Below are 15,115 nucleotides of genomic sequence, written 5' to 3'. Positions count from 1 at the left end.
GGCATACTGCAGTGGTGGTGAATTCCAATGACAAACCTGGAGTGAGTCAATGACATTGCTGCCTTGTGATTCACTGAAAACTTCAGCTGACAATGATTGAGTAGCTTTTTTTTGCATTAACTACACTGAGTTTTACTCAAAAGTTTTCAGTGTAGAACTAGGTCATGAAGTCATCAATGAAAAGTGCATTTTCTCTCACAAGATAAAACAGGAACATGTTTTAGTTGTGCAAAATTCCAAACATTTTTGTGGTGAACTGATAAACCCTTCTGTTTGGCTTCAGCAGTTTATAACTAAACAAGTCTAACCTGAAGGAGAAGAAAGTAGAGTCTGATGTCAGCTACTGATAAAGTAATATCTGGCGATGAAATGAAAACCATTTCCCTGTACAGAGCTCAGAGCTGTCTGTGAAAACAGGGCTGCGAATGAAGCTGTGGCTGGAGGAATGGCGATGAGCAAGCGAGTGAGCAATCGCTGCTGTTATTACGGCGCAGCTGCACGGTCAAAGAGTCTTTCTGTTGGTCATCTCGAAGAAGAACAAAAACAAGCCCAGAGAGAAGCGGAGTCCACACTACTGCTTTCACCATGGCTACAGGACAATGGCTCCCAACTATTCACAAGCTCCTTCCATCAGGCTCTCACAAAGAGTAAAAAGGCAACACTGCACTGGAAGAACATTAGTGCTCAGGTTCAGTCATAGCATGTCTTCTGAAATGTTTTAAGAAGAGAAGCAGTGCTTTTAAGAACACAAACAATTTAGTGTACTTTGGTGTGTACCACTGGAGGGCAAACACAGAGCTCCAGTCAGTTAGCATTACCACTCCATGAAATGAGACCTTCATCGTCCTAGAAAGTAGTTTCTCTTAAAAAAGTAACCTAAAAGGTGACCTTAATGGTGTCCCATTAGTGCTGCACTAGTAAGCGTGAATAATAATCAGCTGATTAACCCATTACAGCTCATCTATTGTTCTCAATATGGTTCAGTCTCATGCTGGCCGTCTGTCACAAAGAACCAGATTAACCAAAGTAAACAAGTTCACAATGTGGAGTGTTTAACAATTAGCAAACAAATGCTCAGCCATTTTTCTCAAGAGCTCATGATATGTTAGTGCTGTGTCTCTAAATACGGCAATTTAATGACTGTGGATCTAAAGAAATACCTACAACTTCAACACTGAACAGCTTATATCCCACTCTGTTTTCAAGCTAACCTCAGTTCCACCAGCCTTGATAGCTCCATGTACTGTACAGGGTTTCTTCTATTTGCATTTTTTTAAATGGAAACATGAAACTAGCACTTTTAGTGTCTTGTTATGATAACTAAGATAATCCAAATAAGATTTTGTTAGCATTCAACAGCTGCCTTTAGATTTAAGTGCCTATGGTCAAGAGTTACTGGGCTGTACTTAATAAATGCTTACCAAAGCTTTATTCGGTTTTGGTTTAAAGAATAGATTCTTAAATAGTTCTGTCCAGTTAGATACCTTAGAATATGTGAAGAAAACTTTAAGGAGACAGATGAAGAAATCCCTCTGAACCAAAAGCTAGTGGAACAGAAGCTAGCACAGAAGTGGGGCACAACTCCAACTCTGTTTGTACTCTTTCCAACACCAATTAACATTTAATCAAAATGATCTCCAATTAGATGGAAACCTCCAACGAACCGGGAGAGACAACATTCTCGACAAAGAGTGAGAGTTTCTGTGCAGCATACTACATCAGGTCAATCCAGCTGAGTACCTGAGTACATCCAATGTTTAATCACTCACCGTGGAGCCCACATTTTAAACCACTGGCAGTAGTAATCCAAAGTCTTCCAGGGCAAAATGCTGCTGAAACGGCAGCTACTTCACAAGTTGAGCACCCTGCACGTCTCTATTTAGGTGTGCACACAAATCCTCACTTTAACTGCTCATTGATTTCCCATGATCTCTTCCACCGTCAACTCATGTGCACAGTCAGTGCACAGGGGAGGTCGGTTACATAAAATGAATGCTTGGACAGAAATGTACTTTGACATGAAGGAAAAACCCCATTTGGTGAGTGTGCTTTTAACACAATGTGCCACAGTGTGCCAGAAACTGTCACAGTAAGGAAGGATCCAGCAACTATGTCTGTCATTAGCCGTCTGTTGTTTCCGAGATCCAGTCAGATCCAAAGTAGATATTAAAATTCATTGCTCGTTCATTGCTTTGCCACTGAGAATGCTGACGCTTTCCTAACAAGCAGATCCGGATCCACAAAAGGTGAACAGAAATACATCAGAGAGAATTCCAGGAATTTCAGTAGATAACAGGACCAGCTTGATCTTAAATTGGAGGCACTTTATCCTCATACTGCGGTGGTGGTGTGAGTGGTTCTATACTGATTCCTGCTGCTGGCTGGGTGTTATCAATGTTTTTCATGTGCAGCTTCTCTGATTTAATCCTGCGGATCTTGATAGGGAGGAGCTTGCGGTTATTTTTCCCAGGTCTGCGATTCGATGTGGAAGCAGCAGCAGAGGAAGCCGAAGCAGTCTGTGATCCGGTAGTCGTGACCTCCGACCCCTCAAATTCATACTGCACACCATCAACTTGGACCAGGTCATCATAGGAAGGTAGCTGGGAGTTGCTTGGTCGAAGGTTGCTCTGACGGACAGGATACTGGCCACTGCCTACTGCCTCTTCATAGGTGGGTACAGCATAACGCTGGGCTTGTTCTTCAGCCCTGCAGATATTTATAGAAACACACAGATATAAATGACACACATGAATCATTATGAGCCAGGTCCATATATATATAAAATTTTAAAATGTTGTGTCACTTGAAAGCAGTGATTTGGACTCACGTTTCACTTTGCCCCTGTGCATTAGCTGCCACTCCTGCCTGGTTCTGGGCCCGCCAGAGCTGCTCCCGCTGTTTGTTCCTCATTCCTACACACAGGGACAGCAGCAGCATGGCTACCCCAGACCCCACCAATACGAACGCCACAGAGGACGCTTTATTTTTCCTGTCACCAGTATCCACAGATCCTCCTGTATTGCTGCTGCTATTACCGGACATGTCTGCAGGTACGACGCTCCACACAATCATCACAATGCCGAGGGCAACAAGGCCAACCCCCAGAGCACACAACGCATACTGGGAGCCTGAATTTCCACTGTTTTCACTGCTGTGGTTGTTGTTGTTGTTATTGTTAGTGCTGCCAGTGCCTCCTCTGCCATGGGGGACTGGCGGTCCATCCACACTCGAACGCATCTTGTCAGTCGGACCAGCTCCAGTGAGGTCAGAAACTGATGTAGAGAGAAAAACATGAGGTTGGACAAAAATAAAAACTTCCTGTAAAACTCACACTGAAAAGACAAGAAAGTTGTATGGCTCTCACCAGTCAGAACCCGGTATGAGGGAACGTGTTGCTGCTGCTCATGCTTTTGTGTTTTATAAAGAGCCCAAGCCCAGTTTTCATTGGTAGTAGAGGAACTTCTCAGAATGGGTGTGTTTTATGGTAAAGATTTACAAGCAGACCTGCCTTTCAGAGTTACTAGTAACCCAGTGTGTGTTACGAGGGTAGATAAGGGCAGCTACTGTAAATGACCACCATAAAATAAGGATCTCAAGAAATATTCCAATATCATCTTGGCTGTGCAGTCATGCATTTAACTGTTATTCACAGTAAAAGGATTCTCTGAAAATGCAGGAAGCATGACCAAATACTGCATACTTATAACATGCCATTGATCACAAGGCCACCACACATAATGCCTTTTATTTTCACATCTTTGCTGGATCAGAGAGCAGAGGAGGGAACTGCTGGGAAGAGGGAACTATAAATACATTCAGAGGTTAACTATCTCTAACACGCCCTGACTTGCTTGGAGTGAAGGTAGGGACTGTGTAAAGTAGATAAACCCAGCCCCAAGTTAGGAAGACCCTCTTACTAAAGAATGCATGGCATGGGACTGAACTATGCTCATCATGACAGCTGGATACAAAGCAGTCTGTTACACACACACACACACACACACACACACACACACACATATAAGCCTGTTACAGTTGTGAAATACAGACACATGAAGATGTCACATGTTGTGGACGCGTGTTGTGTTTGTTTAGGAGGGTTGGGGGCTTGTCACAGTCCAGATTAAAGGTTATATTTCACTACAGGACACATGTACACATGTAATTAGAGTGTGTGATCGTGTGTGTGTGTGTTTCTGTTGGAAATAGTTGTACCTCTGCAGCCAGCTGTTTACAAAATGCCTCTTTTCTCGCATATACTCAATAAACTCAAATGTTACAAACAGGTTGTGGGTGTCTACGTGTCGGGGTCGACCCTGTTTGAGCTCTCGGTCAGACCTCACGGTGAAACTATTTGTTTGAGTGTCCGGTTTGTTTTAACATGGGCGGGTTTTCACAAACGACACGCAATGCGGCGTAAACTAAACTTTCCACGTTGCAAACTTCAGCTTTTATGTAACTCTTTTAGGTAACTATTTTCCAAAAAAACGAGCGAGCGAGTACACATCTGCTGCTTTCCACTCACCCCTGCATCGCTTGACAACACGTTGACTCTTCTTCCTCTTCTCGTTCAGCTCGGAGATGAAGGGTGTGGGCTCTGTCTTCACACTGTGCCGTCGCTGACGGGACTTTTTGTGGCATAATATGGTGACAAATAACGTTTATGGGTCAGGAACTTTTCCTCTGAGACGGATGGGCCCGGAGAAAGAGAGGGAGAGACAGAGGGAGGGGAGAAGCAGGAAGGAGGGGGCTCAGACTGCCAGTTTTTATTAACCCGTTCACTGTCTACTCCAGCGACATGGTGGGAAAGTATGTGAGAAAATATTTGAGGTATTTTACCTCTGCTTGTTTGGCTTGTATCTGCAGTTTTCTTCTGTATCTTTACACGGAGAAGCTTGTGCTAATCTATCTTTGCAGCGAGTTTAACTTTCTAACAAACTTTGACGGTCAAACAGTGGTAAATGCTTGTTTTCAATTCATACCTACGAATAATCTAGAAATATTTTCCTGAAATGACCATGTAAGTTATAGCTAAGCTATACTGTGTTTTAATTCGTACGCTTCCATACATACGTTTACTATTTTAAGTGCATTCACACTGTCAATTATGGCAAAATAGAGTTTACTGTGAATACATAGAGCATCTGTGACATCACCCATACATTTCAAAAGAGTCATAGTGAAGTGAGTGTGGTAGCTTCAAACTACATCCTGAACCGTGGCTAGGAAATAAAGCTAATGCAGAAGTGCCAAAAACTGTAAAACCTCGAACAGCCACTTGAGGCTGGCTACAGAAAACTTTCCATAAAACTTCATGTTAAAATGTCCAAACTTCACAGCAGAAATAAACATGTTTACAGCATGGTACAACAAACTGTTTTGGTCCCGGTAACTCATTTCCTCATTCATGACAACTGTACTGAGTCTGATGTATGTTTGTTTGTATGTTTTTGTTTTTTTATTCACCAGTATAAATTATACACAAATATGTTTTATATTTATATTTTGGTGGTCAAATGATGGCACTAATTCTCTGCAAAATGTTGCTTTTGTCATTTCTGATAATTGCACAACAGCCCTACTTGAATTGAGACAACACTAGCCTGCCAAAATGTGCACACTACACCAGGAAGTGTATCATGTACCCAGTGTACTACATAGAAGTGTACTAACAGAAGTACTAGTGAGGCTTCAGCAGGTCAGCTGAACATGAGACAACATGTTCAACAAATTAGCCGTTTGTCTATAGCAGCATATGTAAAACGAAGTACTCAACGACAAATAAATAATGAATTATTAATTACGCCGGTTTAAATGACAACAGTGAAAAGCACAGGTGTTACTCATAGCATTAACGGTGACTGTTTCTATTGAAACCTTCCAGTGAGCTGTGACAGTGAGTCAGCATGAACAATACCTGGATCCTGAAACTGAAGCAAGTAAACAGAATTTAGCTGAATGGTTTCAGGTTTTAGGTTATTTAATTTTGCCAAAATTCTTTCTGCAAAAGAGATTTTCTATTAAAAGTCGTTACCTCTATGGATGCATTAAAGACATTTGTGTTTTCTGTTAACTCCATAATTTAAAAAAAAAAAACTTGTTTTAGTTTGATGAGTAAGAAAAGATGCCCTGTGTTTTCCATGGTGACACATGATGTAGTCATCAAAGACCAGGAGAACTTTGGGGTGGTGTTAGCTAGGGAAGTAGTTGTTTATGAACTGAGGTATGTAATAAACTGAATGAAAATCCCAGAGTGGAATTTTTTTGTGTGGACATAAGTATTGAAGATAATGACCTAGACAAATTTGTAAAATGTGTTTATTGTGTGTAACAGCTGTCGATCAGGCGAATTAATCATTAGTCATTGAACGGTTTTGAAGAGATATGAGAATATATGGCTCGTTTACAGTAACTTTCCATCTGTTTGCTTTTCTCTCTTCTGCGTCAAACTGGTGTCTTACACCACAAATCACAAAAGCTATCAAGAAATATGACCAGATGTCACTGACTCACTCTTTGCTCAGTACTTCCTCGTGTAGTAAACACTACCAAGTCAGTCAGTTTTATGCTACTCTTATGCGATCAGACTTTTACTTCCCCTTTGCAGATTTACCAAACTCACCGAGCCCAGAGCCCACTCCTCTCGAGCCCAGAACTAACCACGAGGTTTCTCCCTGCTGGCACTCACATGACATAGATGATCTTTCAGCATTCATCTAGACAACAGATGTTTGTGTGTTTGTGCTTGTACTGTATGTGTGTTGTTTTAATGTTGGAAGCAGTCTAGTGGTGTCTAGAGAAGTGGGTGTACTCTTATGCACTCTTAGTTCTTTTAAAGATCAACCCCCTGTGTTACAAACAATAACGTGTAAGATGAGCCACAGAACATTTTGCAGTAAATACTGACCCACAGATGCATGACACAACTACATAATTGCGTAATCTGACTAAAGTATTCTTTATTCCTTTACTCCATTAACTCATGAAACCTATGTCAAGGCTTTGCCATCATGCGCATCAGAGGGGATTTAAAGCCCTGTACGCCTCTTTCTGCATGATGTAACTTTGTGCTACTGGTACAATCAAATGCAGCTAAAAAGTTTTTTTTGCACCACAGGCGTTTTGGACCACCGGGTGGAGGATTGCAGATGGGAAACAGAACCAGGGTCCTGCCAGAACTGAAGCACAACAACAAAATAAAAGGCTGAAAGACAGACGCCGAGCTGGACTCTTGCTGTTGGACTAGTAAGTAATATTAGTGGGCTGCTATGTCTTGTGTTGTTGCACTATAGTTGTAGTAACCCAAGACAGTAAAAAAAAGGGCTATACTTCCTTTTCCCAGTGTCCTCCTCTGTATCGGCTCCCTGGAACAAGGATTGGACTATTTTACAATAATGACAAAACCAGTCCTAACTTTGCTCCTGACTGTATTGTTCCTTTTGAGTGAGGCAACCCTGTTGTTGGGCTCTAGGGAGATTTTCTTCCTCCTAAGCTTTTGTCTGGTTCCTCTGTTTTACCACACGTACACTCACACACAGCAACACCCGCCCTCACACACACATACAGAGGGAAAGATAGACACAGAACACAGTGAACAGACCATAATTACATCTGGATTTCCCATATTAGCCTCTAATCAAATTAATTAATCGGCAGCCACAAAGTAAATATGTTAGGAGAGTATAATATAAATAAACCTGATTTAGAGGGCCTCATTGCTTTAGGAGTATCAGATTAACTTGATATGATACATAGCATTAAATCCTTCAGTCAATATTCTATGCACTGTACCTTTCCTTACAAATCAAACAATACATAAATAAAGTAACTGATTTTATTAATGCAGTCCAGGCTGCAAACTCATTCACATCCACTGATGTGTAATTATTGATCTTGGTTTTATGGCTGCTACATGAACACATAATTACATTTTTCCTAATAGGCAGTTAATACCTCCTATCTCCTGACATGCCTTCTCACATCATACCTGATATCCCAGAGTACAAAGGGCCATCACATAATGATTTTTTTATTTTTCCCAACAGTGGGTGGATTACGTGGAAGGTCGTATGTAAGGCAGTGTTGGTAGTCAGAGCCTAGACATCTCATTTGGTGCTATGTCATCATTAGCTTGCAGCAATGATTGAGCCACCCTGAGACAGAGTAGGAAGTTGCACAATGCTGTATTGCGTAGAGGCAGATAGGCGCTTGAGTTAACATGCCCAACACGGAACAAAGAAAGGAGGAACTGAAGTGACTCACCAAAATACTGCTGTGAAATCAGTCAAGTACAGAAAGTCAATAGTAGCACACAAAAGGTAATCTGTGTTTAGTATGGACCCCCCCGTACCGTGGAGGCAGCGTATCCACACATTTCCTCATGCAAATAAGTTTAATAAGAAGGATTGTTTCTCTCACATTTACTGTTTAATTCTCCTAATGGTGAGTTTCTACTATCTGATTCCCACGCTCTGTTGTCATCCTTTATTCATACTTTCCAGCGCCTCCATCATTTCCTCTTTCTCGCACTGTCAAAGCTCTCATTCATAAATTTAATAAACTACCACAAATATGACCAAACAACATCTTTCTACAAACAAATCACTTGTTGCATGTAGATTTCTAAAGCTGCAATAATCACATTTTTGTTTATTTTGTTGGTGTTTTCTGGCTACTAGGGGACAGAAAAAGGCAAAAACAACCAGATAGACAGAGAATCTATGAATATTATTATATGAAATGTTGTTATGGCTAATGCGTTAGCAAACATTTGCCTATTTAAACATTGAGCCGAGGCGGTTATGGAGTTTTTGGCCCTCTGATGAATTTCAGTCAAATATTCCTTCTAGCCTCCGACCACTCCGAGACTTTTCTTACCAGCGAGTTGCTAACCTTTGTTGTTTGGTGCTGGGCAAGTTGTCTATAATAAGTTTACTATAGCTTTTTTTGGTGAAAAAAGGGCGTCGAGAACTGCAGCATTGAAAAAAAGGACCTCATCATCTGCAGTGTCCTAGCTAGCACCAGTGGTTCAGGTAGGAAAACGATGGAGCTTGATGGGTATTTTAATCTAATAGTTATTCTGTAGTAGGGCGGCACGGTGGGGCACTCGTGAGCACGTGGTTCGAACCTTTCTGTGTGGAGTTGTTCTCCCCATGTCTGTGTGGGTTCTCTCCAGGTAGTCCGGCTTCCTCCCACAGTCCAAAGACATAACTGGTGACTCTAAATTGTCTTTAGGTGTGAATGTGAGTGTGAATGGTTGTCTCTGTGTGCTCTGCGACTGGCGACTTGTCCAAAATGTACCCCGCCTCTCGCCCCAAGGTCAGCTGGGATAGGCTCCAGCCCCACTGTGACCCTAAGGATAAATGGTTACAGATAATGGATGGATACATGGAGTTACTCTGTAGTTATCTGAGTTTTATTCTGATTCTTTTGAAATTAATTGCACTTTCTACTGAAGAAGGGTGTGACAGGACCACCAAAAATTAGATGTCATCTTTATTTCTTTAAAAGGAACTATTTTATTTTCACATATGTGCATCCTCACGCTTCTCAGCCCTTAGGCTTTTCATGGACAAACAGCTCATGAGTCGTCTTTTGCTGACAGTGTTCAAATATTTTTCCATGTTTACTGCACAGTATAAAACATCAGAAGAGGATGCTACATTTGTTAGACACAACTGTGTAAATGTGTAAGATGGAAAATGACTATTAAACATAAACTCCAGAATTTAAAATCCAGTTAATCTTTTTTTTTTTGTCCATTGACAAGGCATCACAAACAGCAGAATTGAATAAAACAAACAATTTACATTGCATTGAGTTGACTTCTTTTCATTTTCTCATAAAGTACCCTGTATTTTACAAACAGTCTTTTTTTTCACTCAGATAAACAGACTGTCTGTCAATAGCAACTAATCAACAACAACAAGTCACATCTCGGTTCACAAAGAACCATGTACACACACAAAATAGAAAAATAATGATTTAGCTTGAGTCCTTCATCTTGTGATTCTGATGTTGTGGAAGTGAAATGACTGTGTCCTCAAAAACATCAAAATAGCACCTTCCCACAGTGAGTTTTTCTCAAACCAGGAAACTTGTAAAAAAGAATCCTGCCCTGTTTAAAAAGTGCAATCTGTCCTTTAAAGGCTAAAAGGTCATTTAGAACAAATAACCATCCCATGTTCAGGTGCACATGGAAGACAAATGTCCATAATGTGGATTTAGCTGTGACAAAGCTGATGTCTAGTTTTTTGTCGCAACTCTGATGACCTCACACATTTGTGACCTCAATGCTGGTGTAAGCGCGTATCGGGCTTCCCTCAGTTCTGGGCGGTGTCTGGTCTCGAACCTCCCGAGGCAGGGAGCCATAGCTGCTGTGGCAGCTCAAGTCCCGCCCACTGCGGGCTTTGGGGCTGAACCCTGCTGGAGGCTGGAACACAAACACAAATACACTTAAACAAGGCTTTTTCACCTGTTTACTTTCATGGGAGAACTAAGCTCCATTTCATCTGAGTGTATTTGCAGAGTAAAAGTGACAAAACGTGTCAAAACATATACTGCATAAAACACATGCTTCACCTTGACAGCCCTCCTCCTCAGAGATCCTTCGTCATCAGTGTGTCGGCCAGTAGAACTAGGCGGTCTGCCCAGGGAATTCTGACGAAGGAGGGTGGGTGGCGTTCCCAGGCCTAGACGCTCATAGTCCTGCTTGGCATCCGTCCTGAAGGGAACATGGGGAGGAGCAGTTTCTCTCTCAGGTTAAAGAATCTCTAATCTAGTCTACACATTAACAGAAGCTACAGTAAGAGGAACGACAGTGGGGTCTGTCTTGACGTCTCCTCTTACCTGGCCGAGGCAATCAGGGTTTTCATCTCCTCAACAAGGTGTCGACGAACCATGTGCTTGTTGTTGGGGATCCCCAGTGCTGTTGCCATGGTGTCAGTGTTAAAAGTCGGGTCAAGCACCATGACAGCTCCGTGAACTCCGCTATTTAGAAGATTTTCTGCAAACTCCTAGACAGGTGCAACGAAAGAAGATCAAAGAGTGACTTCTTTAATGTTTAACATGAAATCTTAAACTCTAGTGTAATACTGTAGCCATCGCTGGCTAAATAAAAGGCCACTGATAACAACAACCCCAAAAACTACACAAAGACCTGATTTATTTGTTGATGTCAGTATATATCGAGCTCTGAGGATATTAACAGGATGTCAGACCAGACCTTATCTCTGCACAACCTGAATGTGGTCATGCCTCATAATGGAAATCATGTGTTTCTATGCTAAGACAGTAGACAATGTTGACTGGATACTCATATCTCACCATAGAGGCTGCAGTCTGGAAGGCTTTGTAATCAACTAGTAACAGCTTAGAAATACAATCACAAAGGCCTCCTATCACTGTGTAGATATGGAGCGCTGAGTAAACACAAAAGCCTTGATTACCACAAAGCTATGTGATAGTGTTCTCAATACATTAGTTTGTCTTGATAATTAATTTTTAATCAACGTATTTGCTTTCTTGCAACAATTGTAGGGCAAGTTTTGCTTGACAATTTGTCAGCATCAAGATGTAAGTTTAGAAAATTAATGTATAGTTTATATAGTGTTTTACATGTGTTCACTTAAAGGTGCATTGTCTTTCTGTCCGTCCCCACCTTCAGGTCAATATCTTTGATCCATTTGATGACCCGATGAGAGGTCCATACTAATGGATCCATGTTCTGGTGCTCACTCTGTATCCGGCGTGCCTGCAGTGCCTGGAAACCATTTTAACAAACACCTTTTATTATTTTCATCTGCTGCTAGAGCATACTCATGTATATTCACTGTTGTCCTCTGCTTGTGGACATGGTGTGGAGTCTTACTTACCTCCTTGTCGAAATTGAGTAAGTGCAGCAGTTCGATGCCCAACAGCAAGCTGACCTGATGGAACTTCTTGCTGATGTTAAGGTGACGTTCGAGGTCACGACGTGTCAGGGAGTTTAACATGCGACCGTCTACCAAGTGGTTGTGAAAGGCCTGGGAATACTGAGGCAGGCCCATGTCGCTTAACCAGGCCTTGGCCACCCAGTGGTGGTCCATATCTGCAGCCTTGGACAGCCTGCAGACAAACAGTACAACAGTTTTTTAAAGAGTCACTTCTTTTTTTACTTCACTCTCGCCCCAGTGGTAATGGTATTTATCCATGAACACACACCCGTGGCTTTTTTTGATGGATGGCAACGTCTGTCAATTGGTCTAGGCAATATCTCAGAAGCTATTCAATGGCTTGCCATCCCCAAATAATTAATCCTACTGACTTTGGTGCCACCATGAAGTTTATCTTTGCAGTGAAGACCACTGTTGGATGGATTTCTATCAAATTTGGTCACTTTCAGGAAAGAAATTATTTTAAGAACTTATAACAACTCACCAACATCATCATCAGATAAAAAGAAACAAACAACAAAACAATTAATCAGCAGCAAATTGTATCATCTAATAACCATTTAAACATATATTTTTAATTAAAGAGCTCAAATTCCCCCTTATCAAGTAAGAATGTTGCTGGTTTTGTAAGTATTTTATGATAGTAAACTGAATATCTGTGACTGACTATTTTAACCCATGTCGAAATATAAAAATTATGATCAGAATCACAATTTCAGAATCAACTGATTAATTAAGAGGATAATCGTAAGATGATTCAATAATGAAAGTAATTGCTGGTTCAGCCCTAAAAATTACATTTGAAATTATTTTTATTTTTCAGAAAAAGGCTTTTCTGTGTGCGGAGCTAACTGTCAACAGTTTTCAAAGGGACTATTTCTTTGGTGTAAAGTAGTTCCTAAGAAAACAGTTTAATGTGCGGTCTGTGGACTGACTCTGGAAAGGCTAATTGCTTTTGAATTTGAAAGTATAATATTTTAGTGCTTTGAGGTTGCACTGAACTGAATACCAACCACAACCCAAACTATAGTAGCTGCATGAATAAATACCACAAGGGGGAAGTAAGAAAATATGATTTGTGTTTTGTGGTTTTGGGGATTTTGTGGGAAATGACCCTTTAAGCTATTTAATACTGTTGTTTATAAAGGCACTCTGGACAGATCACCAGCATATAGCTAACAGACACATTCAAATACGAAGATGTTTTAAATTGTTTATTATAGACAGTGAAATTGGATTGTATTTATTGAAGCTTTATGTCCAGACATTTATCTCTCTATTTAAAGTCAATATTGTGACTTCTGGGACTTAGAAGGAAAGATGATCCCACACTACATTTTGTAAATGTTGTAGCTATAAATCACCAACAGATGGCCCTCTTGCACTACACCATGTCAGATTTATACAAGAATCCTCTGTTTCCCTTCCTCACCCTCTACCATTCTCAGCATCTCTGTAATCCTCAATGGCCAAGCGAAGTTTCCGGCGATGCATTAAGCTGCTCACACCTAAACCCAGCTCCAGGTCTTCATCTGTTAGCCCAAGTAAAACCTGCAAAATGTCAAAGAAGCCTGGTACAGTCGCTGCAAATAAAGCCACACAAGTGTCTCTAAAAACAAAAGCCAATATTATACTTAAAATACAGTCCAGCTGCATCATGTCTGTGATTTTATCCTACCTTTCCACTCTTGACATTTTCTGAGCAGGTGCGGATGTACATGGGCATCGCCATGACAACCTCCAGCCAGGCCTGCACAGTGCCCGCCCTCCACTGGGACATAGGTGTGGTTCTGGCCAGTTCCACCTGCTGGAGGCGGTCCAACTGGTCCTCTGACCCGTCTGACAGGCTAAGGCTGTGGCGAGTGGGGCTGGAGAGGCTGTCCGAGTCTGGGTGAGTGAGGGGGGGTGGGAGGGGACATGTGGGTGATGTAGTTGAGGGTGTGAGTGAAGGCAGAGGTGGTAGTAGGTATAGTGAGCAATGACAAAACAAAATGTTAATGCCAACATACTGCACCGAATTTTAATCAGTTCATAAAATCCGCCCGGTGGGGGGAATGAAACTAGACGGTGAGTAATTTCTTCAAAGCAAACAGGCTTTTAACAACTTCCTAAGCTTTTGGCAGCATGACAACAAGACACGCGTTTGCCAGCGATGCTGTAAACAGAGTTGCAGCTTTTATTAACAAGCTCTTCACTTAAGAAGTCCATATAACGGACAGCTGGTTAAGCTGTTGAATTAACATGAGTCATCTGTCTAAATTAGCCTGCAGCAAACAGCTTGATAAAAAAAAAAAATTTTTTTAACTGTTTTCATGGTAAAAAAAAAACAACAACAGAAATGTTATTTATATTTTGATGCATGATCACATGAACTCTGCCTCACATTTTCATAATCTACTGTGGGTAAGTAAGTTTGGGCCTTTAAATGTGTTGCTTACCTTTTATGTTACTAAGCTGGGCCAAATATTTTTTTTATCATTCATAAGATATCATAAGATTCAATAACTGGAGGAATCATGCTAAGAAAACAACACAGTTCACTTTGTTTCACTGAGAGGCATTTCTCTTTCTTTACCAGCGGGTGGAAACCTAGTACCAGTTTTCAGCTCAGCAGTCAGTATAGCATGATGTATTTCTTTTAATACTGAAAATATTGCCATTGTTTTGATTGCTCATGACATGCACATGTGTGGTGTATGCTAATCTGCCTAAAGTATGAGGTGGTGTTTTTTTTTTGTTTGTTTGTTTTTCACTGACAGACAGAGAAATAGTCCTGCCAATGCAGTAAGACTTCATTTCTTTCTATCTGATACCAAAAATGACATACCTCAAAGTCACCTGTCACCTGTCTCGTCTAATACTTTATGAAAACCTCTGCATCAGCACAAATACTGGACTGCTCTTGATGCAGTCCTCAGAATATAACAGCACTGTTTGGCTCTTCCAGTGACTGTACCTGACTTTATCCATCAAGGCTAAAACTGTAAGGACTGCAGTCATGATGGATTGCCACTGAATCTTTGTCCTGCTTGTTGGACCCTTTATTCGGAAAAGCATCCATTTTGTTGTTGTTATTCCAATGGAAAAATAAAGATGTGAGATTGAATGATGCTCACTATCTGAATCATTCAGTTTAAACATCTTTTTTTCCCCCTGTAGCTTTAAAACAGACCGAAACATAA

The 15,115-nt window shown here is 41.1% G+C and overlaps 3 protein-coding genes across 3 annotated transcripts in view; all 3 read right to left on the bottom strand.

The window, feature by feature from the left end:
• Window positions 1-867: 867 nt before the first annotated feature.
• Window positions 868-4,702, bottom strand: tmem51a (transmembrane protein 51a). The gene is made up of 3 exons (XM_010732413.3): window positions 4,526-4,702; window positions 2,828-3,272; window positions 868-2,706 (listed from the first exon to the last, which is right to left on the bottom strand). Exons 2-3 carry the CDS (start codon window positions 3,235-3,237, stop codon window positions 2,310-2,312), a joined length of 807 nt encoding a protein of 268 aa, XP_010730715.1. The 5' UTR covers window positions 3,238-3,272; window positions 4,526-4,702; the 3' UTR covers window positions 868-2,309.
• Window positions 4,703-9,472: 4,770 nt separating this feature from the next.
• On the bottom strand, window positions 9,473-13,946 carry LOC109137930 (kazrin-A-like). Its single transcript, XM_027288291.1, has 7 exons — window positions 13,612-13,946; window positions 13,366-13,484; window positions 11,874-12,105; window positions 11,660-11,761; window positions 10,849-11,015; window positions 10,582-10,723; window positions 9,473-10,432 (listed from the first exon to the last, which is right to left on the bottom strand). The coding sequence occupies exons 1-7, from the start codon at window positions 13,711-13,713 to the stop codon at window positions 10,274-10,276; spliced, it is 1,023 nt and encodes a 340-aa protein (XP_027144092.1). The 5' UTR covers window positions 13,714-13,946; the 3' UTR covers window positions 9,473-10,273.
• The window catches only part of LOC104920222 (kazrin), a 158,614-nt gene continuing 157,240 nt past the window's right edge, over window positions 13,742-15,115 (bottom strand). The window contains exon 12 of the transcript XR_003463788.1: window positions 13,742-13,820. The gene's annotated coding sequence lies outside the window, so the exon portion shown is untranslated. The remainder of the gene's footprint in view (window positions 13,821-15,115) is intronic.

This window comes from Larimichthys crocea, chromosome XV (genome assembly GCF_000972845.2).
Source record: "Larimichthys crocea isolate SSNF chromosome XV, L_crocea_2.0, whole genome shotgun sequence".
Classification (NCBI taxonomy): domain Eukaryota; kingdom Metazoa; phylum Chordata; class Actinopteri; family Sciaenidae; genus Larimichthys; species Larimichthys crocea.
Note: the sequence above shows the minus strand (reverse complement) of the source record. Positions and strands in the feature narration are given on the sequence as shown.

Bases quoted from the DNA above. Each gene is read 5' to 3' on its own strand.
- tmem51a (XM_010732413.3), bottom strand. From the start codon at position 3,237: ATGCGTTCGAGTGTGGATGGACCGCCAGTCCCCCATGGCAGAGGAGGC. The intron at 2,707-2,827 runs GTGAGTCCAAAT...AAATATCTGCAG, and splicing joins GCACAGGGGCAAAGTGAAAC to GGCTGAAGAACAAGCCCAGC.
- LOC109137930 (XM_027288291.1), bottom strand. From the start codon at position 13,713: ATGTCCCAGTGGAGGGCGGGCACTGTGCAGGCCTGGCTGGAGGTTGTC. The intron at 13,485-13,611 runs GTAGGATAAAAT...GACATTTTGCAG, and splicing joins AAAATGTCAAGAGTGGAAAG to GTTTTACTTGGGCTAACAGA. The intron at 12,106-13,365 runs GTGAGGAAGGGA...GTTTGTCTGCAG, and splicing joins GATGCTGAGAATGGTAGAGG to GCTGTCCAAGGCTGCAGATA.